This window comes from Leptonotus elevatus, chromosome 2 (assembly GCF_054856555.1).
Source record: "Leptonotus elevatus isolate MCC_2025b chromosome 2, RoL_Lele_1.0, whole genome shotgun sequence".
Taxonomy (NCBI): Eukaryota; Metazoa; Chordata; class Actinopteri; order Syngnathiformes; family Syngnathidae; genus Leptonotus; species Leptonotus elevatus.
The window spans coordinates 22,511,748-22,537,293 of NC_141240.1; the positions used below are offsets into that span (position 1 = coordinate 22,511,748).

At 41.0% G+C, this 25,546-nt stretch overlaps 2 protein-coding genes and 1 long non-coding RNA gene across 7 annotated transcripts; 2 read left to right on the plus strand and 1 right to left on the minus strand.

Moving 5' to 3' along the window:
* Positions 1-339: 339 nt before the first annotated feature.
* Positions 340-12,681, plus strand: LOC147178924 (PHD finger protein 20-like). Of its 4 annotated transcripts, none has more exons than XM_086069824.1 (17): positions 340-396; positions 1,408-1,487; positions 1,593-1,767; positions 1,973-2,057; positions 2,327-2,400; positions 2,474-2,792; positions 3,155-3,217; positions 4,440-4,644; positions 5,137-5,234; positions 6,264-6,380; positions 6,528-6,611; positions 6,683-6,825; positions 6,898-6,997; positions 7,740-7,935; positions 8,129-8,324; positions 11,083-11,314; positions 11,564-12,681. In XM_086069824.1, exons 2-17 carry the CDS (start codon positions 1,408-1,410, stop codon positions 11,710-11,712), a joined length of 2,316 nt encoding a protein of 771 aa, XP_085925950.1. In that variant the 5' UTR covers positions 340-396; the 3' UTR covers positions 11,713-12,681. The 4 variants fall into 4 exon arrangements, with proteins under 4 accessions (XP_085925950.1, XP_085925952.1, XP_085925951.1 ...); XM_086069826.1 differs by having other exon boundaries at positions 6,267-6,380; XM_086069825.1 differs by having other exon boundaries at positions 3,158-3,217.
* LOC147178925 (uncharacterized) lies at positions 2,092-5,309 on the minus strand. The gene is made up of 2 exons (XR_015094207.1): positions 5,031-5,309; positions 2,092-2,759 (listed from the first exon to the last, which is right to left on the minus strand). It is a non-coding gene; the product is annotated as an uncharacterized LOC147178925 (long non-coding RNA).
* A 438-nt stretch (positions 12,682-13,119) lies between the features above and the next one.
* LOC147178926 (protein NDRG3-like) lies at positions 13,120-25,531 on the plus strand. Of its 2 annotated transcripts, none has more exons than XM_086069831.1 (16): positions 13,120-13,283; positions 14,865-14,944; positions 15,022-15,054; positions 17,928-18,033; positions 18,109-18,229; positions 18,339-18,401; positions 20,027-20,141; positions 20,226-20,312; positions 20,397-20,453; positions 20,669-20,772; positions 20,873-20,938; positions 21,008-21,059; positions 21,160-21,207; positions 23,157-23,192; positions 23,288-23,339; positions 23,836-25,531. In XM_086069831.1, the coding sequence occupies exons 2-16, from the start codon at positions 14,888-14,890 to the stop codon at positions 23,967-23,969; spliced, it is 1,131 nt and encodes a 376-aa protein (XP_085925957.1). In that variant the 5' UTR covers positions 13,120-13,283; positions 14,865-14,887; the 3' UTR covers positions 23,970-25,531. The 2 variants fall into 2 exon arrangements, with proteins under 2 accessions (XP_085925957.1, XP_085925958.1); XM_086069832.1 differs by having other exon boundaries at positions 20,081-20,141.
* The last annotated feature ends 15 nt before the right edge of the window (positions 25,532-25,546 follow it).

Consider the following 25,546-nt stretch of genomic DNA (forward strand, 5'->3'; position numbering starts at 1 on the left):
CGTCAGACAATGGCAAGATTGTAAACATAGATTTATCTAGCTTTATTATTACATACATTTGGTTATTTTACATGACTTCATGTATGATGTAACGCAATGCGATTTGTACTGATTGCGTGAAGATATAAGGATATCATGAAGGCAGGTTTGCTGGAGGCCCAAAAGTATTTTGATGAAAAAAATAAAACATCGCATTCTGCCGTCTTTTTGTTTACATTCGCCTGCTAAGCTTTCAGGTCGCAACAAGATTTCCCAGGTTCCTGGAATGCAGCATAAATGGCACCACCTAGCGGTTCATAGTCCATCGCTCAACCAGATTGCGCATGCGCCAATGTGCCAGCTCGGTGTGACGTCACTCATGAGCGCATTCACTGACTGCGCTGCAAAACGCGAGAGGTAAACAAGCTTTTCACTTCATCCTTTCAACTTCGAAGGAACCGCAAGTGTTGATGAGTCATATAAAAGGGCGCGGGTAGTTGCTAAAGGTGCGTAACGCGTCGCTCGTCACGAAACTTGTCATTAAAACGACACTTTACGCTGTGCTCGTACTCCTCGGTCTGTGGGACTAGCCGTTAGCTCGTCTAGTTATAATCAATGGACGAGCACAGCCGCACAAAACGCCAACTCATCGATTTTACAGTCCAAAATTAGATGAACAACTCAAAGTGCTCGGCTATGTGCTCTATCCTTTGTGCGTAGAAGGCCGCTGCGTCATTTGTGAGAGTTTTGAATTGAGTTTATGACCTTAATCGAGATAATCCTCATAGCAGTGAGGAGGCAGAGGCAGGCAAAGGGCGGGCCTTTGCGCTTCACTGACAACACCGACGCCCAATGAAAAGTCACGAACGCGGACCCTTGCTGTTTCTAGCCAATGGAATGCTTTCACACAGGAAGCGTATAAACAGACATGTCAAAACCGTAGTCCAGTTGTCAAACGACATCCGAAAGTTCATTTGGTGGAAATGTCATAATTCGTTAAATTACACGCGTGAATCGGGCGGGCAGCCTTTAGAGTGTTGTTTAAACGTTAACAAATGTGTAAAGTATTCTATTTCAAGGTGATGTTATAATCTGATATTAAAAGCCTTGATTAAAACTGCTTTGCCTTTGTAATATTCCTCTTTTTTAATCGTTATTTAATGTTATCATAATTATGTCCATTATATTATAATTAGAGCTGCTTCACAGTCACTATTTGGCTATGTGTGTGCCCTGACAGTGACTGGCGACCAATTCAGGGTGTACCCTGCCATTCTGCCCTTATCAAAATAAGCAGGATACAAAATGAGTGGCTGGATTTAGTAGTCACAAAGTACAAAGCTTTAAATGGCATTTAAACTTAACAGGAGATAATACTGAGCAAGCGGGGTTAAATTGAGCACAAATATTTACATATTTATCTTCCAGATGAAGACTCCTCCAGACAGAAGGGGCATTAAGTTTGAGGTGGGCGCTCAACTGCAGGCAAGAGACCGCCACAAGAACTGGTATGCACTACTCACAGCACAGCTTGCTAACTAACAACACTCAGCATGTTTACATGTACCAGACTTTATTATTTTGTGTTTTTTTGGGGGGGGGGGTGCTGTCAGGTACACAGCCACCATCGACAAAGTCGACTACGACAAAGAACGCGTTCTCATCCACTATCGTCGGTGGAGCCGCAGCCATGACGAATGGTTCCACTGGAATTCGCCATACCTGCGGCCACTAGAGCGAGTCACTTTGAGGGGAAGGCGGGGCCTCAATCCCACAAGTGTGTCAACGGTGAGACGCGCATAACCATGCAGGCATAATAGTAACGAGGAACAAGTTCCAAATCAACTCGAATGGGTTATCCCTTGAAAAACACGCCATAATCCAATAATGAGTGTGTAGTTATTGATGTGCTTGCATGTGTTCCCTAAATATATATCAGTTTACATGTAAGCGGTTCTTATACCTTCATCAATGTTTTCTTTCTTTCTCTCAGTCATTTGTTTCCGGCACCAAGGTTCTGGCCTGCTGGACCGACTGTCGTTTCTACCCGGCCAAAATTCTGCGTGTCAACGACGACGGTGAGCCTGCATTCACACACTTAGCTCCGCCGAGGAGGTTCTGTTGCTTTGAGAATAGAAGCAACTGAGTTTTATTTAAAGGTCAATCAAAGCAGGTGTAGAATACAGATGAGATGTTTATAGTGACAGTGAAAACAAATATTGAACCTGAATGACTGTTATATTACATGAGTTACATGAGTTACATAGGCATTAAAAAACAACAACGTTTTGACACATCTCAAACAAGCTCAGATCAGATCTAATAAACATTTGCTCATGTGTTTTAGAGTCCTACACAGTACGCTTCTATGATGGCGTGGTTCGGACCGTGAAGCCCCCTAAGGTCAAAGCCTTGCAGAAAGTAAGGAATACTACAAACTTACTGAACCCGATTCAACCAGTCACAATGTCTTTTGACCGGCGTGCGTTTGCAGAAGTCCAAATGTGAGAAGACAGCCGTGGGAAGCGAGGGATTGGAAGAAGGAGAGAGCGAGGAGGATTGTGAGGAAGAAGGAAAAGAAGATGAAGAGGAGGAAGAGGAGGAAGAGGAGAAAGAGGAGGAGAAGGCCGAAGGCGAGGAGGGGCCGCAGCCGTCTTCGTCATCTTCATCATCATCATCATCATCATCGTTGCCTCCACCGGCAGCCAACAGTCTTCCGCTCAGTCCCGGTGGAAACAGTGAGACTCACGAGCAGCAAGGCACAAGCGAGGTCAGCCAGCCTGCTCTCCCAAATCCCACCCACATCAACAAAGGTAAACACTCATACGTAACCAACACTCTTAGTCATTTACAACTGGTAACACAAATTAAAAATCAAGGCGTGACGTATGTAGAAAATATGATGTGGAAAATGTGAAATAAAGTCATGTAAAATCAAGACTACTGTAATATAAGAAATGTTAAAGATATTAAGACAATAAACAATAACCTAGTTCCTCTCTAAGCAGTGCATGTTAGCAGGGGTGATCCTTGAACTACAAGAGCAGCTAAAAAAAAGCTTTTGTATACATTTGATTACACACACAGTCCTACAGTACACACACATCCATTGATGAAAGACTGGTTTTACTGTACCTGCGGCTTTCATGATGTGTGTGTGTGTGTTGCGTTGAAGCAGATGTGCTGTTGGAGCGACAGGCCCACCTGCCCACCACTCACAAATTCAGCAGAGAACCACGTAAGTCAAACAAATATTTTGCTTCCAAATTGTATAAAATTGATTGTTAATTATGTCCTGAAGTGATTGAGGCCAAAGGGAGTGCACTGCTTGGTTGCGGCCAGCAGAGGTGCTGTTGTTTCATTCTCAACAGAGCCGTAGATAGAGTTTGGCCAACTCGGTGTCAGCAGGGTAACAAGATGGCGTCCATATGTCATGTGACCAGCCAGTTGACTGTGATTGGTCAACTGCTGGTCACATGACATTTGGACGCTATCTTCAGGCTCTGATTCTCAACTAGTTTGCTGTCTGAAGGAGGACAACATGGAGTCAGCTATGCTATTTAAGTTATGCTAACGCCCAAGTCTTCTAGCAACATGGATTTTGCTCATTGTACAGAGGATGTAAAAAGAGATTTGTATCAAATAACAGTTAACAAATGAATTGATTGCTCTAACTCACACATTATTTAGTTATCCTATAGTGCAATCTTTCTCAAATAGTGGGGCAGTATGATGCAGTGGGTGGGGCACGTGTGACCTCAGGAAACTTTTCTCTTTTTTTTGCCGTACGAGAATAAAATGTAATTGCACATCCAGTATGTGGCAGCGGCACTCTGATTGTTAGAGTGGGCCAAGGGCCAAGCCAACATGCTAAACTCAACTTATTATTGTTAGTTTAAATTTATTCTATAACATGCTACATAAGGTGTATATTGTTATCACTGGAAAAATAATTTTTTTAAATAAAATTATAAGCGGTCATCAAAATTACCCCTTTATTTGCAGAATAACACTTTCACTAAAACATTAATAAATTAAATCTGTGTCATAAAATGTCAATCATGAAGGCAAATTCATCCACAAGAATAGTCGTCTTTGCGGTCATGTGACTGCCTGGCTCCGTTGGATTGGTGATTTGGCGTCAAAAGTTGCCATTGGTTACGTAGAAATCGTGAAACAGTCATGTGACTGAAATCGCTCTAACAACTGAAAACAAATAGATTGTGCAAACAATAACAGCTCGAGAAAAATAAGAGTAGCGAGTGGAATGAATTAGAGTTTCTTATTAACAAATATACTCAAGTTAAAGTAAAAAGTGTGTTACCTTAAAACTACTCTGACAAGTACAATTCATCCAAAAAGTTGCGTTAAATGTAGGTCGTTACTCCTGGCCACTTTTGGCTGTTGATGTTTTGAAACATGGTTTACGTCAGCGACTAATCTGAGCGCTTGTGCGTCAGTGTACAGGGTGATCAAGAACCAGCCTCCCCCCATCCTCTCCATCGAGCTGGACCACAATCCCTTCAAGTGCCCGTCGGAGGGCTGCACCAAGTCTTTCCGGAAGGCCAGTCTGCTGCACTATCACATCAAGTACTACCACGCGGAGCAGCATCAACAGCAGCCACCAGAGGAGCAAGGCAGTCCAGCGGTGGCAGACATGCCAAAGTCAGTCGTCATTGTCATTACATCACAGCACACCGGCTGTGTTTGGAATCATTCACTTATTCTTTACTCCCTAATTACTATCCAGTGTTAACTTAATTGATTGATTACATTTTTTTCCCATTTCCCCCCGCCATTTTTCATGAGTGTAGCATATTGAATCCATCCATCCATCCATTTTCTGTACCGCTTGTCCTCACAAGGGTCGCACGTCCGCCTCCCAGTGCAAAGGTTGTGAGATCAAGCATATTGAATGTTTATCAAATTATTTTTTTAGAAGACTTGGAGTTTTTACAACAACAACAACAACTATATATATATATATATATATATATATATATATATATATTTATTTATTTATTATTTATTTATTTTTGTAGCCAACTCACCATAGAGGCCACTATAGTGGCTAGTTCGTCATTCCGAACACAGCCTCTGACAGTCACCAGCAGAACACTTCCTGACTTGACTTTACGTTACGGGGCTTTGTTGTAGGAGGAAGCGCTCGACTTCTGAGAGCAGCCACTTTGTGTACGACACGGCAAGCATCGCCTGTCAACATGACAGCAGAGAGCACAGGGCCATGGTAAAAGGTCAGCTGACGCCACTTGACTGCTGTTATATGTCTTCTGAAGTATGTCTGTCACTGTCCTTTTGGTACTAGGGCCCGACCGATTCATTGGCCGGATATTGCCCTTCAAACATCAGCCAAAACAATCGGCCAATTGGGCCAAATGACCGACTGTTTTCCCCTTAAAATGTTTTATAATCGAAGATAACGGAAGTTTCCGACGCTGTGAAAGGGCCATGAATGCACCATTTTCTTTGCGTAGCATTAGCAACAAGCGTGTAGCGTATGTTATTCTCTTGTCCCTAAGCGTCCTTTAAGCTGTTTAATGACACCTTATAGTTAACTGCAAAACTAAACACACAACAAAAAGAATTACATCCACTATACATAAATACATACATTTATATAATAACCTTGTATACTTAATAAAATGTGTTGATAAGGTCATAGTATGGACTTGTCATTCAAAGCAGAGTAAATCTTAATATTAAAAGTTTGAGTGTAAGTGACACCAATTGGAAAGGAATGAGGCGAAAATAATCTTATGCGCTATCATTTTTTTAAAATAATCGGCAGGCTAATCAGTAATCTGTTTGTTTTTTACTGCCAAAAATTGGTATCAGCATCGACCTTAAAAAAAAAATATATATAGCATATCGGTCGGGCCCTTTTTGCTATACCCCAATACAATTGTAGCTCAAAATGGTACAGTAACAGTACAGTTTTTGGTTCCCTTAGCCACTTTTGACAGTGGAAACATAATATTCCCCTATTGTAACATTTTTGCATCATGTTTAATGCGCCACGTTTTGGATGTATTGTAGGTGTGCATATCACAAATCTCTTCATTTTGATGACATCGAGATGGGATTGGCAGGCTGTACGCTGTACCACCAAAGGCAGACATCTTTACATATCTGTTTTTCAATCTGCATTTGGCTAGGAAAACTCACATTTCCAAAAGATGCCTTTTGACAACAAAAAAGTAGGAGTTGTGTCATTTAAAGCACGATGTGTGAATCCAGCCTTTTTGCTGTGGTTTGTCTGCCAGCAGAGATGAAGAGGGACAAGAGTCATCACGACAGGAAACAGAGGAAAAACTTTCTGAGGGTTAAACTGAAGAAGAAGAAGAAGAAAAAGAAGAAGAAGAAAAAGATGAGTCAATCAGGTAAAAGCCACATAGCGCCCGAGGACAAGAGCACGATATGGAAAAAACAGCGACCAAAAATTATTATATGAACCGGAAGCTTTAGCTCATGAAAAGAAGAATAGAATGTTGACTGCTGAACAATTGGGGTTTTTTTTGCCTCCTCAGAGATTTGCAGCAGCGACGACGACGGCTTGGCCTTGTCTCCCATCCCGTTCAAACTCGGCGAAGAGCACCGCAGCGCGCACACACGTATGGTAACGCACGTCACAATCAGAACCGCCCGGCGGCAATTCACGTCACCCTCGCCCTGCTTTTATCAGTGGACGACGGCAGCGACTGGTCGACGCTAACGGCCGAAAGCGGCGAGGACGCGCCCCACTGGTCGCCGGCCGCGGGGACGGAGGACTGCGAGGTGGTGAGATGCGTGTGCGAGGTGGACGAGGAGAACGACTTCATGATCCAGGTGAGCTGCGCGCACAGTTTGTTTTGAGGCACCTGAGCCCCGAGTGACAGCGTTTCACGTTGTTGTCTGCAGTGCGAGTCGTGTTTGTGTTGGCAGCACGGCACCTGCATGGGCTTGTACGAGGACAACGTCCCGCGCAACTACATCTGCTACTACTGCAGACACTGTACAGGTGGGAGACAAATATGAAACAAAGATATTGGGACACAGTTCTTGATCATTCAATGAATGAATCCATCAATCAATCTGATTTTGAAATTGAGAGATTATCAAGAGTGGCCACTGAAAAAGCGCCTTCCCTTTTTTCTTTGATAAGAGCTCCTTGAGCGCTTCCACTTTTTCATTTGCATTCTGGTGGCCATGCTAATACTTTAGCTAATGTTAGCACTATTGCTATCAACAGTTTTAAACAAGTAAACACTTACCACTATCTCCGGGTGAATACAGATCAGTACGGGACGCCGTGTGTGACTTTGCAGAAATGTATTTATTTTCCAACGTTGGTGAATACGTGAATGTATATTTGTATCTGTTTCCGTTTTGCAGCAATCCGCATTAGAATATAGCTAAGTTTCATCATTATTCACAAACCTGTTGAAAACACTGAGAAAATACGCTTGTTGCAAGATGGCCCTTGCTAATCTCTTATACTCTGCTGCCACTTGCTGGCCGTTTTTTGTAATAACTACCCCTGCTTTCAGCAGCCTCTTAAGGTCAGAAGCTCCATCAAAGCCTTCTGTGTGTTCTAGCATAAAAAAAACATTAAATACATTTGTGGGGGTGAAGGACAAAGTATTAAAAAACATATTTATATGTTTTTGGGTTTGAACGAGTTAATAGTTCGCATCGAAAGAAAAACTTTAACTTCTGTCAGTGTCGCTTGCATTTGCTGATTGAACAAACGGTCCGTTCAGGTTGGAGGCGGGCTCAGTGCTACCTGTCCGAGCCCGACTTGCTAACGTCCGGGCCCATGTTCGGCCTGTCTTTCGTGAGGGACAACTACTCTGAGAGCAACGCCTCCAAGATCACGCAAACCAGCGGCCTCCTGGCGCACACGCACAGCCTCAATCAGGTCCTCAGCGGCCTACAGCTGAAGATCAGCCTCTTGCGGTGAGTACGCGTCTGCACTCGTTCCAGGCGGGGGACTCAAGTCACATGACTTGACTCGCATTGCTTGAAATTTTAGTAGGGACTCAACTTGATTTTCTTGATTTTTGCCACAAACTTATCACTTAAAATGTGAGATTTACTCATGACTTGCACGTATGTGGCTCACTCCCACATCTGGCGTCTGGTCACGCAGCACGCCGTCACACCCCGACTTGCAGCTGTGGCGATTGCCGTGGACGCCAGAGGAGGGGCACAAGCCCAGGGGAGAGCCCCCCGTCTGCTATGTCAGCAGCGAGCACTGCTACCAGAAGCCCGGCTCGTTGTGGGAAAAGTCGAAGGACAAACCGACAGCTGCTGCGAAACAAGAGGCACTCGAAGAGGTGGAGAAGGTAAGAAGATGGAACGGTTTCACAGCAAAACACAAACGTAAACAGACATACAGTGCCGTGAACAATTATTTGCCATCTCCTGGGTGTTTTTCTTCTTCTTCTTCTTCTTCATATTTATCACAATTAAATGTTTGTGGTTGCCAGTCAGTCACAGGACACATTTCAAAAATAAAAGATAGCTCACACGTGTGGGTGTCATTTTTACAAATAATTGACCAATCTAAAGCTTGGGTCAACAAACGTGCCATTTTTGGGGTCTCCTGAAAAGTCGATTTTGTAGGTACACTGGAACCTCGAGTTACGAACGACCCTTTTTATGAACTTTTCGAGTTACGAACCAAATTCTGTTCGAAAATATGCCTCGAGTTACATGTTTCGTTATCTGAACAGCATGGGTGGGAATACGCTATTTAACCATCATTGACTCTGTGCATAACTTATTACCATAGTTGTACCCATTTTTTTACTCTTAAAGGCTGTTAACTAGGGGTGGGAATCTTTGAATTTCTCACGATTCGATTCCGATTCCTTTTTTTTTTTTTTTTTTTTTTTTGTCTGCGATTCGATTCAGAATCGATTTTCGATTAATAATGCTTTTTGATTCAAAATGATTTGATTGACAATGATTTTTGCTTCAATCTATAGTTGTGCAAGGAATTGTAATGATCTACTCCAGTCTGACTCGCTAATGCTAATTAGCGCGCTACTCGCGGTACTTTCATTACTCAAAAGAACGGCTCCACACTGCAAAAAAAAAACTTTTATTGGAATAACTTGATCATGACTTTTTCCTTCTACTCTCGAATGCGGCTACAACTTAACAGTGTATCAGACCGCGTGGAACCACACTGCCCCTAAGTGGCCAAATTGGGTACAACATGAACAGCGCTCCAAATAAAGCCACACACAGACAAAGGCAAGACAGTATAAAATAATTTAAATAAAATTGATTTTGGGACATTTAAAATCGATTCTGAATCGTACTAAATGAGAATCGCAATTCTTATGAGAATCGCGATTCTTATGAGAATCGATTTTTTGGCACACTCCTACTGTTAATGCCCAAAAATAACAGGCTGCTTTAATGTCATTAACGTGTCAAAAAAGACAAATTTCCCATGATCGTTTTTTTGTGTTTAAAAAAGAAGAAGAAAGTAAACGGACAAAAGGAAAACGTGAATACGATTGTTATGTTATTTTGCAAGGAGATTGTTTTCCGTTAGAGAAGCTGTTGTCCTTCTCCCCTCACGTAAAGTTAAGGCACAATAAGCACTTGTTTGTTTAGTGTGTGATTTCTTCATGGTGATGAAGTATATTTTAGGGATGCACGATAATATCGGTGCCAGATAATTATTGGCAATTATCGACCAATTTGACGTCATAAAGATCAACCAGATAATGGAAAAATCCGCCGATAATAATAGACTTAGAGTTGTGCCCAACTCCTCAACCCCTCCCCTCTCCTCTGCTAGTGTCGCATATTTGTGACATCATAATGTGCGCAACCTCATGTGACATGGCAGTCGCCAGTGTGAGCTTTCTTTACTGTGTCTCCCCGAAATCTTACCCTCGCAGTTTTTTGTTGCATAAATGAATATGACTGTTTTGTTTTTGTTTTGACTGGTTGTCTTTGAAGCAGAGATATCCATAAAATTCAGCTTCGTGGTGCTTTACACAATGTTTTAATATATTTGTACATGTTAGACTTCAACAAATACTCGAAAGTACATTTGTATTCAAGTTAATTTTGCACAATTATCGGCTTACTTATCGGTTATCAACATCGGCGCTTACTAATTATTGGTTTATCGTATCGGTTGAAAATAGCATTATCATGCATCCCTAGTATATTTTCACTTATTTTTATGTTGTACTGTATGAACCTAACATGCATGTTTTTGGAATGTGGGAGAGGCCGGGGAAAAAATTAAAAACACACACACACACACAAGTGCAGGGAGAATATGCAAACTCCACATGGGAAGCAGGAGCCGAGTTTCAAACCCCAAACCTCAGGACTGCAAGACAGACCACTAGCTCCCTGTGACTCTTTTCCTACAAGCCGGAACCGAAAGTCTCTTTTTCCCTTTTTTAAAGTGATGATTTTATTATCTTAAAATATGATCGCATCATCAATGAGGGATAGAAACACAATTGTTAACTTAAAATGGTCTCCTGAACCCAATCTTTTGTTGTGCCACTCAAGGCAGCAAAAGCTGAAATCAAGCTTTGTGATAACTGCTGAGGAATCTTTTGCATTATTGTGGAGGGATTTGCGTTGTTTGTTCTGAACTGGAATCGGGTCAAGCACGGGTGAGCAAAACCTGAAGGAAAAGCGGCATGACGCACAAGCATTGCTCATCACCCGGCTGCTGTTGCCACGGCAACGTGACAACGCCAGCGATGACCTATTTTTACTTGTGCGATACAGCGAGAAACAGAGCTTTTAATAAGTTTGATCAATTAGAATTTATTTGTCAGGAAAATATTGCTTTCAATTTTATTTATTTATTTATTTTAGCAGCTTCAAATTTCAAAGCTATAAACCGTTTTTAGTCCCACAATTGGGAAATTTGCAAAGTCAACATTGACAGTTTAGCCACTTTTACGACCCTTTTACGTGCTTTTTTTTTTTAAGTGATTTTAATTCCTTCTAATAAATAGACATCACAAACAAACAAAAAGGAGCCTAGTGGAGGGCAAGTGATTTAAAATGGGAAATCTAATTGATGAACGCCCCCTGCGTGTGTCTTTCCAGGAAATAAAGCGGGAAGACTTGGAATGTGACGAAAACGATTGGCAAGGCTGTGCCAAAAGCTCGAAGCACACGTGCACAAACGGAGACGAAGGGCATGCACGTGCTCACCCGCCGACCTCGGTATCCTCGCCGGCTTCGGTGACGGAGTGCCAGCTGAACCTGCTGGAGCACGTGGAGCGTCTACACCAGCAGATCAGCACCAGGATGGACGTCATCGAGAAGGACCTGGACGGTGAGATGTGCACTTTTTTTTCCTTTTATATATATGTGTGTGTGTGCACACAGTGGCGCCTTGATACAAATGCTGAATTAAAAAAATAAAAGTTTTTTAGTTACGAGCATGGCCACAGAACAATTTGAACTCAAACAGTATCTGAAGGTGCCACTGTACATATATATAGTGTCTATATGTGTCCCATATGTAAAAAAAAAAAAAAAAACGGCAGGAAGTGAATAAACCACTTTTTCTTTCCTCTCTCAGTTTTGGAGTCATGGTTGGACGATTCCGGCGAGCTGGAGCCTCCCGAGCCGTTGTCCCGCCTGCCGCAGCTCAAACAGCGGATCAGGCGCCTGCTACACGACCTTTCCGTCGTGAGGCGGCTGTCTGTGCGACACTGGCACTCCAGCTAACGGCTAGCACATTGGACAAGTCACGCACTCAAGCGCTTGTTTGCGCCGCACCCCCACCCAAAAGTGCACTACGCAGAGACAGACGTATTCCTCATTCAGCAGCTAACTCACTTCACCGCCGTACACGACTTCAACGCACACACTTTAGCATGATTGTTTTACTAGTGTTGTGTTATTACTTTGCATATTCTTGTTCTATTTAATTTTGTTGAAACGAAGGCGGTTCTTGTTTGACTCGAATCACGACAAGAAATCTGTTCTTCAACAGATGGAATGTTGCTGTTTTAACGATGACAAAACAATACCGATCTAGTCAAAAGCTAATAAACATGACTGATGCGTGTGTGCATATTTGCATGTACGCCACTTGGACAAATGTATTGGGACACCCAGCTGCCTGCTTTCTACCGCTGGGCCCGTGTTGAGCCCGTATCTCGTTTGCGCGACGAACAATGGGCTGGATATTTGGTCGCCTCAGTCGGTGGCGAATGTTCACGTAGCCATTTGCCTGTTTCTACTGGCAGAAGCAGAGCCCAGGCCGAGTGTGAAAAACAAGCAAGCGACCAAAACGATGAAATGCAACTATTCAATCAATGCACCCATGTGGCGCATGACACGGCCAAACACAAATACTCCCCCCACCTCTTATGACTTAGCCATGTTAACAGTGGGACTCAAGTGCAAAAGGGTTCGCTCGCAGTTAAGATTTAATATTCTGTTTAATTTCACACTTGATGTGTGCCGACACTCCAGACACACAAATATTTGTATACAACGTAACTCATCTTTCACTTCCTGCAAGTGTCCCAATACTTATGTCCATGTGGAGGAGGAGAATTTGCTCACTGATTGGTCGCGTCGTCCTGCACACAAAGCAAGCAAAATTTTTCTATTCTTCTACAAGAAACAACTATTTGAAGTTGTAGTTTTATTTTGATGGTGTTCAACTCATAAATAATGTTGCGGAAACACTTGTGCTTGTCATACTTTTATTATTGCTTTGTATTATTAGCACCAGGTTGCTGTTTGTTTGCATTGTGATGAATGAATGGTCTTTTGAGGGGCCTCAACATACCTGAAAAACTTAATTTTCTTTCTTTTCTTTTTAAGTGTGCTTATCCTGGTGAAAATGTATTTAGGTGTACCAAACAAGGTCCCCCTGACACTCAGTTACACCCCACTGGAAAGTTTCCCGTCACCAGTTTGAAATGGAAATTAAACATATGTAAAATAAATATTAAGAGTGATAATTAGAAAAAACTCTTATTCTAAGAATATATATAATAAATAAATCGTCTATAACACATCAAAACTCTTATTTCAATCATTTAATAATTCTGATAAATAAAAACGAGCCGTTGTTTGCGTTAAGCCCCACCCCCCTCCCTCGCCATTTCCTGGCTGGCAGCCTGCCCCTGCCCGCGTATCTCTCGCACACGCACACTTTGCTCATCTTCGGAGCCGAGTAGACCCACGGCAAGCTCACTTGCGCTACGAACGGATCTCTCGTTGCTTCCCCATTCGGCCTTCCTCCCTTCTGACGCTCGTTTAACTCCACTACGCGCTTTACGGTGAGTTAAAATCACGGAAAGGCTGACATATTGACCGAGTTGCCGCAGATAGTTAGCTTCAAGCTAGTCGTGAGCGTGAGGCGTGTGCGTGCTCGTGTGTGTGCGTGTGCATGCGCGTGTGTGCATGCGCGTGTGTGCGTGATAGAGAAGTAAAACGGTTCCCATGGCAACGGTTGCTGTGCAGCAGCAATCGGACTGGAACACACTTAGCATCAGACTCGAGCACATCAGATCTGCTGACGTTAGTTCAGAAAAACGCGCACAGACACGCATATTACTCCGAAATGGATTGTTGATTAGTTATTTTATAAGGCTGTTAGATAATAAAAAAAAAAGCGTTATTAACACAATTCAACACAACTTTCTAGAACATAGGAACTTGTCTTGCAAAGATACCTGACAAAATGTATGTTCATTTTAAAGATGGTACAATACAAGAAAATAAATAAATAAATAAAATTGACATTTCACAAGAAAACAGGTCAACAATCTTTGGATATTACACAAATAAAGCATCATAGGAGAAAAGCATCCAAGAGATGTGACAATTTACTGCTTTTCTTATTGTTGATTCATTTTATGGCTTTGAAAATGGATTTTAAGTCCAGAAGGAAGAAATCTGGGGTAAGACTTGGAAATGTTTTGTTTGTGAATGAAAAACTTACCATAAAGAATAACAAAATGAAATACATATTCAAATGATTGTCTTCTGTGTTACTATAGTAGCAAACAAAATGTTTCCGATTGAGATCATAAGGGATTTTAAAGGTTTTAAAGAAGAAAGCCACTAAATCACGCCAAAATTGTTTCATGATTACATAGTCATAAAATAAATGAGCTGCTGTTTCAACTTCGTTTTCACAAAAAGCCCAAAGGTTGCTAATATCGACAAATTTTTATAATTAAATAAATTAGTTGGATATATATTATGCGGAATATTAAGATGTATTACTTCGGCTTTATTAGTAATACAATATTTATAAGGTAAAAGCCACGCCCTTTTCCAATTTATATCTGTAATTTTAGAATCCCAGAAAAACTTTCCCTTGGGCACAATTTTGTCCTTTTTTTTGTAGAATCTGGCATATCTGTTTATTATTACATTTTGTGTCTGTTAACTCAATTCCATCAAGCTTCAGAACAGGAACTGTTAAAACAATTTATCATATTTTAAATGCGTCGCCATAAGTTGAATCAGGCCATTAGGAAATAGCACGTACTACTAAATGAAAGGTCTTGAAAGGAATTGGAAATGTATGTACAGACATGAATTCTAAAGCTGTTAATTCATTCGTTCATCAACCGATGACGTGACGTCACCTATCCTATCCATCACATGGAAACCTCTGCAACATCCAGGCAATATTATTGCAATCAATTAGGGCTGAGCAGATACAATGTTGAAATCTTTTGCACAAAAATCTGATTTGCTTGTTTAATCAATAAAAAACAATACATGACAATGATTTCATTTAAAACACGTTTTGCTGTTTTGTGTTTTGTTAAGTCCCCTCAAATTATTCAATAAAATGATGTGACAATAGATATTTAATATACGTGCAAAATATTAACTGTCCTCAGGCGAGCAGTAAGGCAGTCACGCGATGGAGGAACTTCACGACGTCCAGCTGACAGAGATCAAACCCCTGCTGACGACACAGGTGAGGGAACACGCAGCTCCGGTTGGACTTCCTCTTTCACTGCTCCTGGTGAGTCACATTTTTGTCTCTCTCCCCAGAATGGCAGCAACCTGCAGGACTTCAACTGTCAGGTAACTTGTTGTCTCAAATGTCCCAGTAAAGTCATTCCAACTTTAGGGTTGCAAGGTGATGGGAAATTTCCGGAGGATTTACAGTAAATTACCATAGGAAGTTAAGATGGGGATTTTTATAAATATTGATGGTCATTTAATGGTAAGGTATAATTTCCATGCAGTATGTGCATTTTGTTTTGTCATAAGCAGATATCCATGCATAATAATACAGTTAAAAGGCATGGCATTTCAACAGATGTAATTGTAAGTAGACCTTTATCAAGTTTTAAGTAACTTATAGAATTTCTTCTTTTATTAACTAATTTGCTCCCAAAAACGTATAAATACATTCTATTTTAAATATTATTATGCTCCTAAAGACGTATTTATATGTTGTTGTTGTTGTTTTTTGGTGAGGGGGGGGGGGTGCTAGAGCATACACAAGGCTTTGATGCAGCCTCTGAACTGAAGAGAATGCTTGAAGCATTGGTAGTTATTACAAAAACGGCAAGCAGATGGCAGCAGAGTATAAGAGATCAACCAGGGCCATGTTGCAAAAAGCTTTCCCCCCACTGTTTTAAACAGAGTTGTGAATAATGTTCATATGAGCTATTTTCTAATGCTAATTGCTGCAAAACGGAAACAGATATAAACAGAGATGAGACTGTAATCTTTATTTTGGTAGGTTCTATGTTTTTATAGTAATAAAACACAATGTTCTGTGGGCCTTGCAAAATCAGTCAAAATCCAGTAAAACAGCCTGGAGCGAAGGGGGTTGCTTAAGTGAAAATGGCTGGGAGTGAATGAGTTGACCCTTCAAATCCTAAAACTATCGGCGGCGACAGGACAACACACTTGTTTTCAAATCAACGTAATTCCTGAACCGTTAGCGCTAGCAACGTAAATTCCAACGGCTTCTGAAAGCAGAGAGCTTTACGCGAATACCACATACGTTACGGTAGCTAGCAGATTGTCACGTGTGGAGGAGGGGGAAGCGCTGTGTCATAGAGGAGAGTGGCGCAGGAGACAGGAGATGACGCATGCCTTTCAAATCAACGTATCCACGGAACCATTTGCGCTCGCAACGTATCTGAAAGCGGAGGAACGGAGCTTTACGTCGAGAGAACCCCCCCTAAAAACAATAAAAACAGGCGGACTGCTATGATAATAGTACTAAAAGGGTTAAAGGAAAAAAATAGGAATGGTGAATTAAGTATGAAATCTACACGTCCCCTCCCCTTATATTATTTGATTATTTGAAAAATATATATATATTAAGTAACACATTTTTGAAGAAAAAAAACAGCTTAATGAATGTGACAAATATTCCATTCGTCACCCCTCGTGGCTATGAAAAATCCAGGAAAATACTCGAGAGTCTGCGAGGACGGAGGTTGAAGAGGACTGACGGAACCATCTCGTCACGAGCCTTCACTATAGCGACGGTGGTGATCATTGAGCCTTCCAAATGGATTCAAGGAAGAAAATGTCTGCGGGGGGCAACCAGGCTCCTGAAGAGGACAGGCCTACCGACAAATAGCAAAGCAGCAACTGTGAGATAACTGCTGAAGAAGAAAAACACAGGGGGGGGCGTCAGGTGTCGCCATTGAGCTCCAAATATCGGAAAACTCAGGATGACCCCAATTATGTTTTCACACCTCTCCCACACACGAACGACATTAAGCAAGAAGCTGTTCTGATTGTTAGAGAGATTGTACATCAAGTCCTTCAAGATCTATATTCTCATTTTTAATTGTATTCATAAATCAGTTGTTTAATACAATAAATACATTTTTAAAAGAACGTGCCATACTACACGGCTCTATCTATCGCGTGCAGACTGAGATTGAAATAGCAGCTGACTCTGCTGTGTGGGAGTCGCCTCCAAAAAAAGCTTCCAGAGGACTCGATGTTCGACATCGGCCAAATACGGCAACAGGAGGCCTGGCTTCTTCTTTCTGCTGTGGTGCAGAGTCTTTATTAAAGGAGACATGGTTTTCTAAGAAGAAAGGAAGGAGGAAGTGTTTTTTTATTTGTTGTTTAAAAAAATGGCCAATATATATATTTTGTCGATATTTTCTTTTTTTTAATGGAACACAATTTTGTTTTTAAATATGAGAATTTTTGTTTTGTTTTTTAGAAGTTTGTTTTATTTGAAAATGAATGTTTTTCCAAATAATGAACAAATAAACATTTTTTATTTTTATTTTTTGTTGTGTTTTTTAGGCATTGTTTTTGGTTGATTTTTTTTTCAGGACTGGTCGGGTGGATGGTCAATCCTGACACAACTACAGTATTTGATAGAGAAGTAACGATAGCCAAACATCACGATACAATGTTACCGTAATATGAAGCTCACGATACGATAATTATCACGATATTGTGGGAAGGTTGGCGATTAAAAAAAGTCAAAATATTGTAAAAAAATAAAAAGCTCATATTAAAAAAAGGCCACAATATTGTGCTTTTGTACATAACAGCAACGCATATAAACAAACTACAATCTCTAATATCTCATAATATTAAGGCACTTACTTTCTAATGCACGCACACATTGAGTTCCTCCACACACACGCATATTACATCTTACAATTAGTATGGATTTTGGCCAAAATATGCCTTGTGAAAATTAAACTGCACTAAAAAACTAGCCACCAGAGGGTGCTAGAACTGCACAAATGGAAATCAACCTGACTTTTTGAACAGATGTGCTGCTCTTAATATCGTGACATGACGACGTCGATATATTGTGGCAGTTTTAATATCGTGATATCACGATTTTGCCGTTATCGTCCCTAGTATACAACACAGTAAAATAAATAATTTTCCAAAATATGCCCCCTTTTAATGTTTGTTTGATCAATATGTGTGCACACTTTTTTGTTGCCCAGGAGTATGATGTGGAGACAACTCACTGTGCACTTCATGTGACCATGAGAGGTGTCGCTAAGGGCAACCGACCCACCATCCTCACCTACCATGACCTCGGACTCAACCGTGAGCACACACATAGTCAAACATGTAGAGTATGTGCATATTGTATGACTAAATGCTAACTTGATGTGTTTGTAGACAAGTCGTGCTTTAACAGCCTGTTCAACTACGAGGACATGCAGGAAGTGACTCAGCACTTCTCCGTTTTGCACGTGGATGCTCCAGGACAACAGGAGAATGCGCCCACGTTCCCCAATGGGTAACACACATGCACAAACACAAACATCCCTAAAAAACGTACGTTTTAAATAACCAATTTTAGGGGGGATTCCAAAATGAATGCAACTAGTTTTGGTTTGTGTATTCAGCTACCAGTATCCATCTATGGATGAGCTGGCTGCCATGTTACCATCAGTCCTCACGCAGCTTCAGTAAGTCAGTCTACTCTTCACACGCGTGTACATTGCGCTCCCTGTTTATCACGTTCCAGACCCCTCTGCAATCTGAGAAAAAAAGCGATATGGAGAGAATACATAAAAATAAAAATAAATGTTTCTTGTAATAGGTGTACATTGAAACTTACTTTTAAACTTATGTTACAGACGTTAAAGTAATTATAGGCAAGGCAGATTTATTTATATATTGCATTTCATACACAAGTTAACTCATAATTAACTCATTCACGCCCAGCAATTTTCACAGAAGCAACCCCCTTCACTCCCATCTGTTTTACTGGATTTTGACTGATTTTGCAACGGCCCACAGAATATTGTGTTCTATTGCTATAAAAACATGGAATCTATCAGAAGAAAGACTAGAGTCTCTTCTTTCACCAGGAAAAAAAAGTATAGTTCTATCTGTTTCAGTTTTGCAGCAATTAGCATTACAATATTAGGGATGTAACGATAACGGCAATATCGTGATATCACGATATTAAAACTGCCACAATATATCGTTGTAGTTATGTCACGATGTTAAAACCCTCTGTTTTTTTTTTTTACTAGAGTTTAATGTTCATAATGCATGTTTTGGCCCTTCTATGTTTGAAATCCACGCTAATGGTCAGATGTAGGGGAACATAATATGCTTGTGAATCGAGTCAATATGTGGAGGAACTCAACGTATGCGTGCATTAGCAAGTAAGTGCCTCAATATTAAGTGTTATTAGAGATCGTCGGTTGTTCATATGCATTGCTGTTATGTACAAAAGCACAATATTGTGACCTTTTTTTAGTATGAGCTCGTTTTTTTATAATACTGTGACCTTTTTTTGTATCGCCAACCTCCACACAATATCGTGATAATTATCGTATCGTGACCTTCATATCGTGATATCGTATCGTGATGTTTGGATATCGTTACATCCCTGTACAATATAGCTAAGTTTCATCATCATTCAAAAATCTGTTTAGAACTGTGGGTAAATGAGCTTTTTGCAACATGGCTCTGGCTGATCTCGTATACTCTGCCGCCACCTGCTGGCCGTTTTTTGTAATAACTACCATTGCTTCAACCATTCTCTTCAGTTCAGAGGCTGCTTCAAAGCCTTCTCTATGCTCTTACAAAAAAAAAACATAAAATACGTCTTTGGGAGCATAGTAATATATAAAATACAACATATTTATATGTTTTTGGGAGCAAATTAGTTAAAAATACATTTAAAGGCTTTAAAAACAAAGACATTTAAAAGTAAAGTAAAGAAATAGAAAGTAGCTCACTAAAATTGCTAAAGGAACGTACAGTTTTGGATTTTTTTTAAAAATAGAAATACTTTTAACATGGATTTCTTCAGTTCTGTTGGCATCTTATTCCTTTTGTGTGCAGCATATCAGCAAAATGCTGATGCACCATGTTTGCTTTGAACTCGGCTTCACAAATAGTTCCGTGCCCGCAGTCCTCAGAGCCCTACTGGGTTCATATTCAGTTAGCATTTCTTTAACGTATTCGTGACCTAGACCCGTAGCATAATTGTAAAATGATGACCTCTTCTGCAGCTGACTGGGAGCCCTCGAAAGCCTTTTAGACTGGAATATAATGTTGTGGTCTGCTTGTTCAGGTCAGAGTTTTTCTTGTTGATGTTACTTAATTCATGTTGCGCACGTGCGCTCAGGATAAAGAGCGTGATCGGCATCGGGGTCGGCGCCGGAGCCTACGTCCTCACCAAACTTGCTGTGAGTGATTCCATCGTTAGGGTTATAACCACGGTGGGCAAAAGTATTGGGACACCCATTTGATGGTGGTGATTGTCGTTCCAGTTGAATGATCCCAGTCTGGTGGAGGGTTTAGTTCTGATCAATATCGACCCCTGCGCCAAGGGCTGGATGGACTGGGCCGTATCCAAGGTCTGAAACACACACACGTGCACACTTTTTTTAATGTGCATGTTTTTACACTAAACACTTTTCAATTGTTTTGTTTTTTTGCAGCTGAGCGGGTGGACCAGCAACCTGGTGGACATCATCATGGCACACCATTTCAGCACTGTGAGCACACACACACACACACACACACACACACACACACACACACACACACACACACACACACACACACACATACACACACACACACACACACACACACACACACACACACACACACACACACACACACACACACACACACACACACACACACACACAGCTCAGCAGAGGCTTTTCATGCCTCATTAAGATGTTTTGTGTGTGTGTGTGTGTAGGATGAGTTAACAGAGAACAAAGAGCTGATCCAGACTTACAGGCTACACGTCTCTCAGGACATTCCACTGGACAACTTGGCGTTGTTTTACTGCAGCTACGATAGGTGATTTGTCCTGCGTGTGTGTTTGTGTTCATGTTTTCATACACTACATTCTGGGTTAGCAAGACAAACAAACAAAATACATTTAAGTGTTTGTTTGTAGCCGGACAGAGTTGCAGATGGAGCGCCCCGTGCCTGGTTTGAACGACGAGACCGTCAACACGCTCAGGTAGCGACTGTTTGAGTTTTTTGTTGTTGTTTATCTTCTGACGTGTGTCTGTTTGCGCGTATGTGTCAGGTGTCCTGCCCTGCTGGTCGTTGGAGATACTTCACCTGCTGTCGATGCTGTGGTCAGTTTCTTAGCTGCTGCCATGATCGCCAATCACTGTGTGTTTTTACGTCGTGAACTGTGCATTGTGTGTGTGTCTGTATCCACTTTTATTCATACAGGTGGAGTGTAATTCCAGACTGAATCCAACCAAGACTACCCTGCTCAAGGTACCTGACAGTCTAGATTTGGCAGATGTTTTTCATTGAAATTGGCTCCAGTGCACACACACACATTGGGGTTTAGTTTTCACTTAACTCATTCAAACCCCAAAACATGTAAATACGTTATTAAATGCTTTGTCCATCACTCCCAAAACATTTATTTTATTTTATGCAAGATTATACAGAAGGCTTTGTTGCGGCTTCTGACATTAAGAGGTGGCTTAAAGCAGTGGTAGTTATTTAAAAAATGGCCAGCAGGTGGTAGCAGAGTATAAGAGATCAGCCAGGGCCATGTTGCAACAAGCTTTTTGCCAGTGTTTTCACCAGGAATGTGAATACTAATGAAACTTATATTCTAATTGCTGCAATTCGCAAACAGATATAATTAAATATACTTTTTTTCTGATGAAAGAATAGATTCAAATCTTTATTTTGGAATGTTCCATGTTTTTATAGCAATGGAACACAATATTCTGTGGGCCTTGCAAAATCAGTCAAAATCCAGTAAAACAACTGGGAGCGAAGGGGGTTGCTTCAATGAAAATGGCTGGGAGTGAATGACAGTCAAAACTTGGCCTGGAATTTAGTGCCAATCTGAAGATTTTCCAAAACATTAGATCCATCATTTGCATGTAAACAGAAAAATGTTATGAGCCATTTGGTCTGTGAGCAGATTTATTTATATTAGTTTTCTTCAAAGGACACATCCATATTATCACATTTTTACCAATTCCAATAACATGTCTATGACATGTATTTGCCAAAATACACAAAATATAAAAACAAATTTGTAGACCACCATTTACACACTTTTTTATTTGCCTGGTTGAAATTTGATTTTTTCTCAAACAAATGAGACAACTCCAGATCCACTGCTCAGTATGGCTTTTGTAACCATAACATCTGGGGGCGGAGCTAGGGTGTTTCACGAGGCTCGAAGTGACTTGTTCTCTAACAGATAAACAGAACAAAAGGAGTTAGTAAAGTCCAAACAGCATTTGTATTTTCCCTTGTGGAGTCAGCACTTCATCACTAAAGCCTCGTTTCCACCGACGGTATGTACCCTACTCTACTCGACTCTACTTAGCTCTACATCAAAAATATTCAAATGAATATTGCAGCAACCAGAAAACTGCATTCAATAATGTTAAAAAGGTTTGCACCTCCTCAAAAGTCCAAGCGTAAATCTGTTTGGAAGCCATTGTTGTCCTCTCTTCATCGTTAATGGCAGCTGTTTTCCCGGGATGGTGGTTTGCGCAGCTGCACATTGATGACGACATGTCTCGAACCAATCATTGGCCTCCAAAATAATTTTGTCATGTTTTGGAACTGGGCTACTTTTTTTAGAATCGCAAAGAAGCAGGTACCAGAAAAAGCGAGTAGAGTAGAGCCGGGTAGATTTGTTGGTGGAGACGGGGCTTTTGCAGAGTAGAGTAGATACCAGCGGTGGAAACGAGGCTTAAGACGCCCAATTCTACTTTTTATATTATTGTAGTAGATCCATGCATGGCGTAGTCAGCGGACACATCAATACGAATTGCCACCTCTCCCATTTTGACAACTTTGCTGAGCATGCGCCATATATCAGAAGCTATTGCTGATAATGTTGTTGGACAATGCGAATATGTGCTAACACCGCAGCTCTGCTTACCTTTTGACTTTGACATGATAGGTCCTCCGTGTAGGCCTTCATCAAGTCATGGGTTCAGAAACTGTGGGGTTGAATATTACTGTATGTGAAGTAGCCCCGTTCTGACATCACAGTGGGGCGAAATTGAAAAGGTGATAGACAAATATCAAAAGATTGACGTAAGCGTTTAATAGGAGGAACCTAACTGTTTACAAGCTATTATAAAGTCAATTTTACCTGACTACTTGAAAGAAGTTCATTGTGTGCTGTTCGCAACCTTGAAATGTCTCGTGTAGTGTGGTGTAATTCCCAGTCTTTCCTCTAGATGGCAGACTGTGGAGGACTTCCGCAAGTGGTGCAGGTAAGTCTCTCCTTTTATCCTCTGACTATTAGCCCACTATTTGTGTCAGGGTTTTTTTCTGGGAATTTAGTAATTGTGCTGTTTTTCCCCTCCAGCCTGGGAAACTGTCAGAGGCCTTCAAGTATTTTGTGCAGGGGATGGGCTACAGTGAGTAAACCCATTTGTTGGTCACTTCCTGTTCTAGTTTGTTCTATCTGTATGTTTGGTTGTCATACTGATCAGCCAATCAGGTCCCAGGATTTTACTCTGATAGCTGATTACTCAGCTGATTATTTTGGAAAATATATAATGAATAAAGTAATTTATTTTGGGTTCCTTAATGCTTTCAACAAAGACGTGAATTATAGTCAGGACAATTGATTGTTTTGCAATACTTTGTCCCATAGTATTTGTTTAACTTTAGACTTTTTTTTAACTTTGTTTAACAGAGAGGAATTTTCAAGTACAAAAACATGCCCAAAAAAGCACAAACTGATGAATTTAGCTTAATGCACCTTAATCTCATTTGAAATTAATCTCAATGTTTTTATTGATTTCTTTTTGAACGTACAATAAATGGAGTTGTGACCTTTGCTATGGAACTAATTAAATTCATAAGTCAATATCCCTTTGTATTGATCTAAACTTGTTTATACCCCACCAGTGCCCACAGCCGGCATGACCCGCTTGGTTCGCTCCAGGACTCACTCGGCCTCCAGCGTGGGCTCCAGCGACGGCGTCCGGACACGCAGTTCCACCAACACACTCCCAGAAGGCGGAGCGTCCACCAGCCCCTAACCCCTAAAGGCCCCAATCTCTGCTCTCCCCCTCCAACGCAGACTTCTTACCTCCCGCCGGGAAGCAGCTCTACAGTTTAGCCGTCGTTGTCGTTTGCGTCCCTCTCCCGTTAGCCGAGCGAATTCTCCGAATGAGGCGGAGGCAAAGGCGGCGGGCGGTCTCGACTCGCTCCCTCCCTCCAGCCCTGCGGTCGCCGTGGTGATGCTGTAGATGGCGTTCACGTGAGGTGTTGTTTTTTTATTCAATGGCAGCTTGTTCTATCATAGCTTCAATTTCTTGCCAATCTATTTGTTATTTTTTTATTTCAGCCGTGTGAATGAATGCCTTTGTGGAATTGCTGATTTGAGTCATTATTCTTGCCACAAATAAGTTGTCTTGCCTGAAAAGTGATGAAATTTATTTGTGATGAGAATGCAGTGTTCCCCAAACCTTATTGAGCTGATACACATATTTTACATTAGATAGAACTCGCTGCACACCAAGAAAATAAAATGTCACAAAAAAGTATGTATGCTGAAAAAAATGATCTCTTCTCACTTTACCCAGAAATTAAATTCTGTCTGTCTTGTGGAAGAAAACCAGCTCAGCCTGTGACTATATATCACTGGCATACATAGATGAACAAAAATCGGATTTTGTGAGTAAACATTTTCCGTCATTTGATAATTTGATGAGCATTCTTATTGCACACTTTTATGGTGGTCCCAAACATTAGGATACTTTGAGGAAGGAGAAAAATCACGCAAATTAAGTCTTAAGGAAGATTGTAAGGCCTTAGGATTTTGTTTTAAAGAAGACAAGTTACCTTTTTCAATAACCTTATTTGCTATTCAGTTGTGTGAGGTGATGCTAGCATGTCTAAAAGTGACCATTACAAGGCACGTTCATTTTTTTCCCCTCCTTTTTGAAATGTTTCTGTCTTGTTTGGCGAGACAACCAGGCATGCTGCTTGTGGACTTTTTGGCATGAAAATAGTCCAGTGGGTGCCGTCTCGTGAGTTGTTCAGCCGGTGACATCAAAAGAATTTGGGCATCTGAGGCTCACAAGTTTGTAATGTGTGAGTGATGAATGACGGATTGATTATCTGTGAACACATTGTGTTGGCTGGTTTGGTTTCTGTAGTTTACCAGTGTTTCCCAACTTTCATTGAGCCAAAGCACATATTTTACTTAAATAATATTATGGCGCACCACCACACTAAATGTCACAAAAAGTAATACTTAAATATAAGAGTGAATTATATAAGGTCTGCTGTCTTAGTGGATAAGCATTTAATTGTTCTGCCCGACACCATACATGGCTGTTACAGATAGACGAGAATGACTGATATAAGTAAATTTCCCTTAAGTATACCTGATGTGATTGGAATCACTGGTTTACCACAGCAAACTTCTTTTAATGTTTTGGGGCAATACTTCCCCCTAGTGGACCAATTGGGAAGTCCCCAAAGATTTTGTTTACCAAGTAGTTGTGCGGTGTAAATTTGTCTTTGTTACAACTTTGCAGATTTGTACTGAGTGAAATGTTGGGACTTAAATAATAAAAGTTGACGTGATGTGTCACTTCTGTCTCAAAAC

Excerpts from the sequence above, each read along its gene's own strand:
- LOC147178924 (XM_086069824.1), top strand. The coding sequence starts at position 1,408 with ATGAAGACTCCTCCAGACAGAAGGGGCATTAAGTTTGAGGTGGGCGCT. Across the intron at positions 6,381-6,527 it reads GAAAAAGATGAGTCAATCAG|AGATTTGCAGCAGCGACGAC; the intron begins GTAAAAGCCACA and ends TTGCCTCCTCAG. Across the intron at positions 6,998-7,739 it reads CTACTGCAGACACTGTACAG|GTTGGAGGCGGGCTCAGTGC; the intron begins GTGGGAGACAAA and ends CGGTCCGTTCAG.
- LOC147178926 (XM_086069831.1), top strand. The coding sequence starts at position 14,888 with ATGGAGGAACTTCACGACGTCCAGCTGACAGAGATCAAACCCCTGCTG. Across the intron at positions 18,034-18,108 it reads CCATGACCTCGGACTCAACC|ACAAGTCGTGCTTTAACAGC; the intron begins GTGAGCACACAC and ends ATGTGTTTGTAG. Across the intron at positions 23,340-23,835 it reads TGTGCAGGGGATGGGCTACA|TGCCCACAGCCGGCATGACC; the intron begins GTGAGTAAACCC and ends ATACCCCACCAG.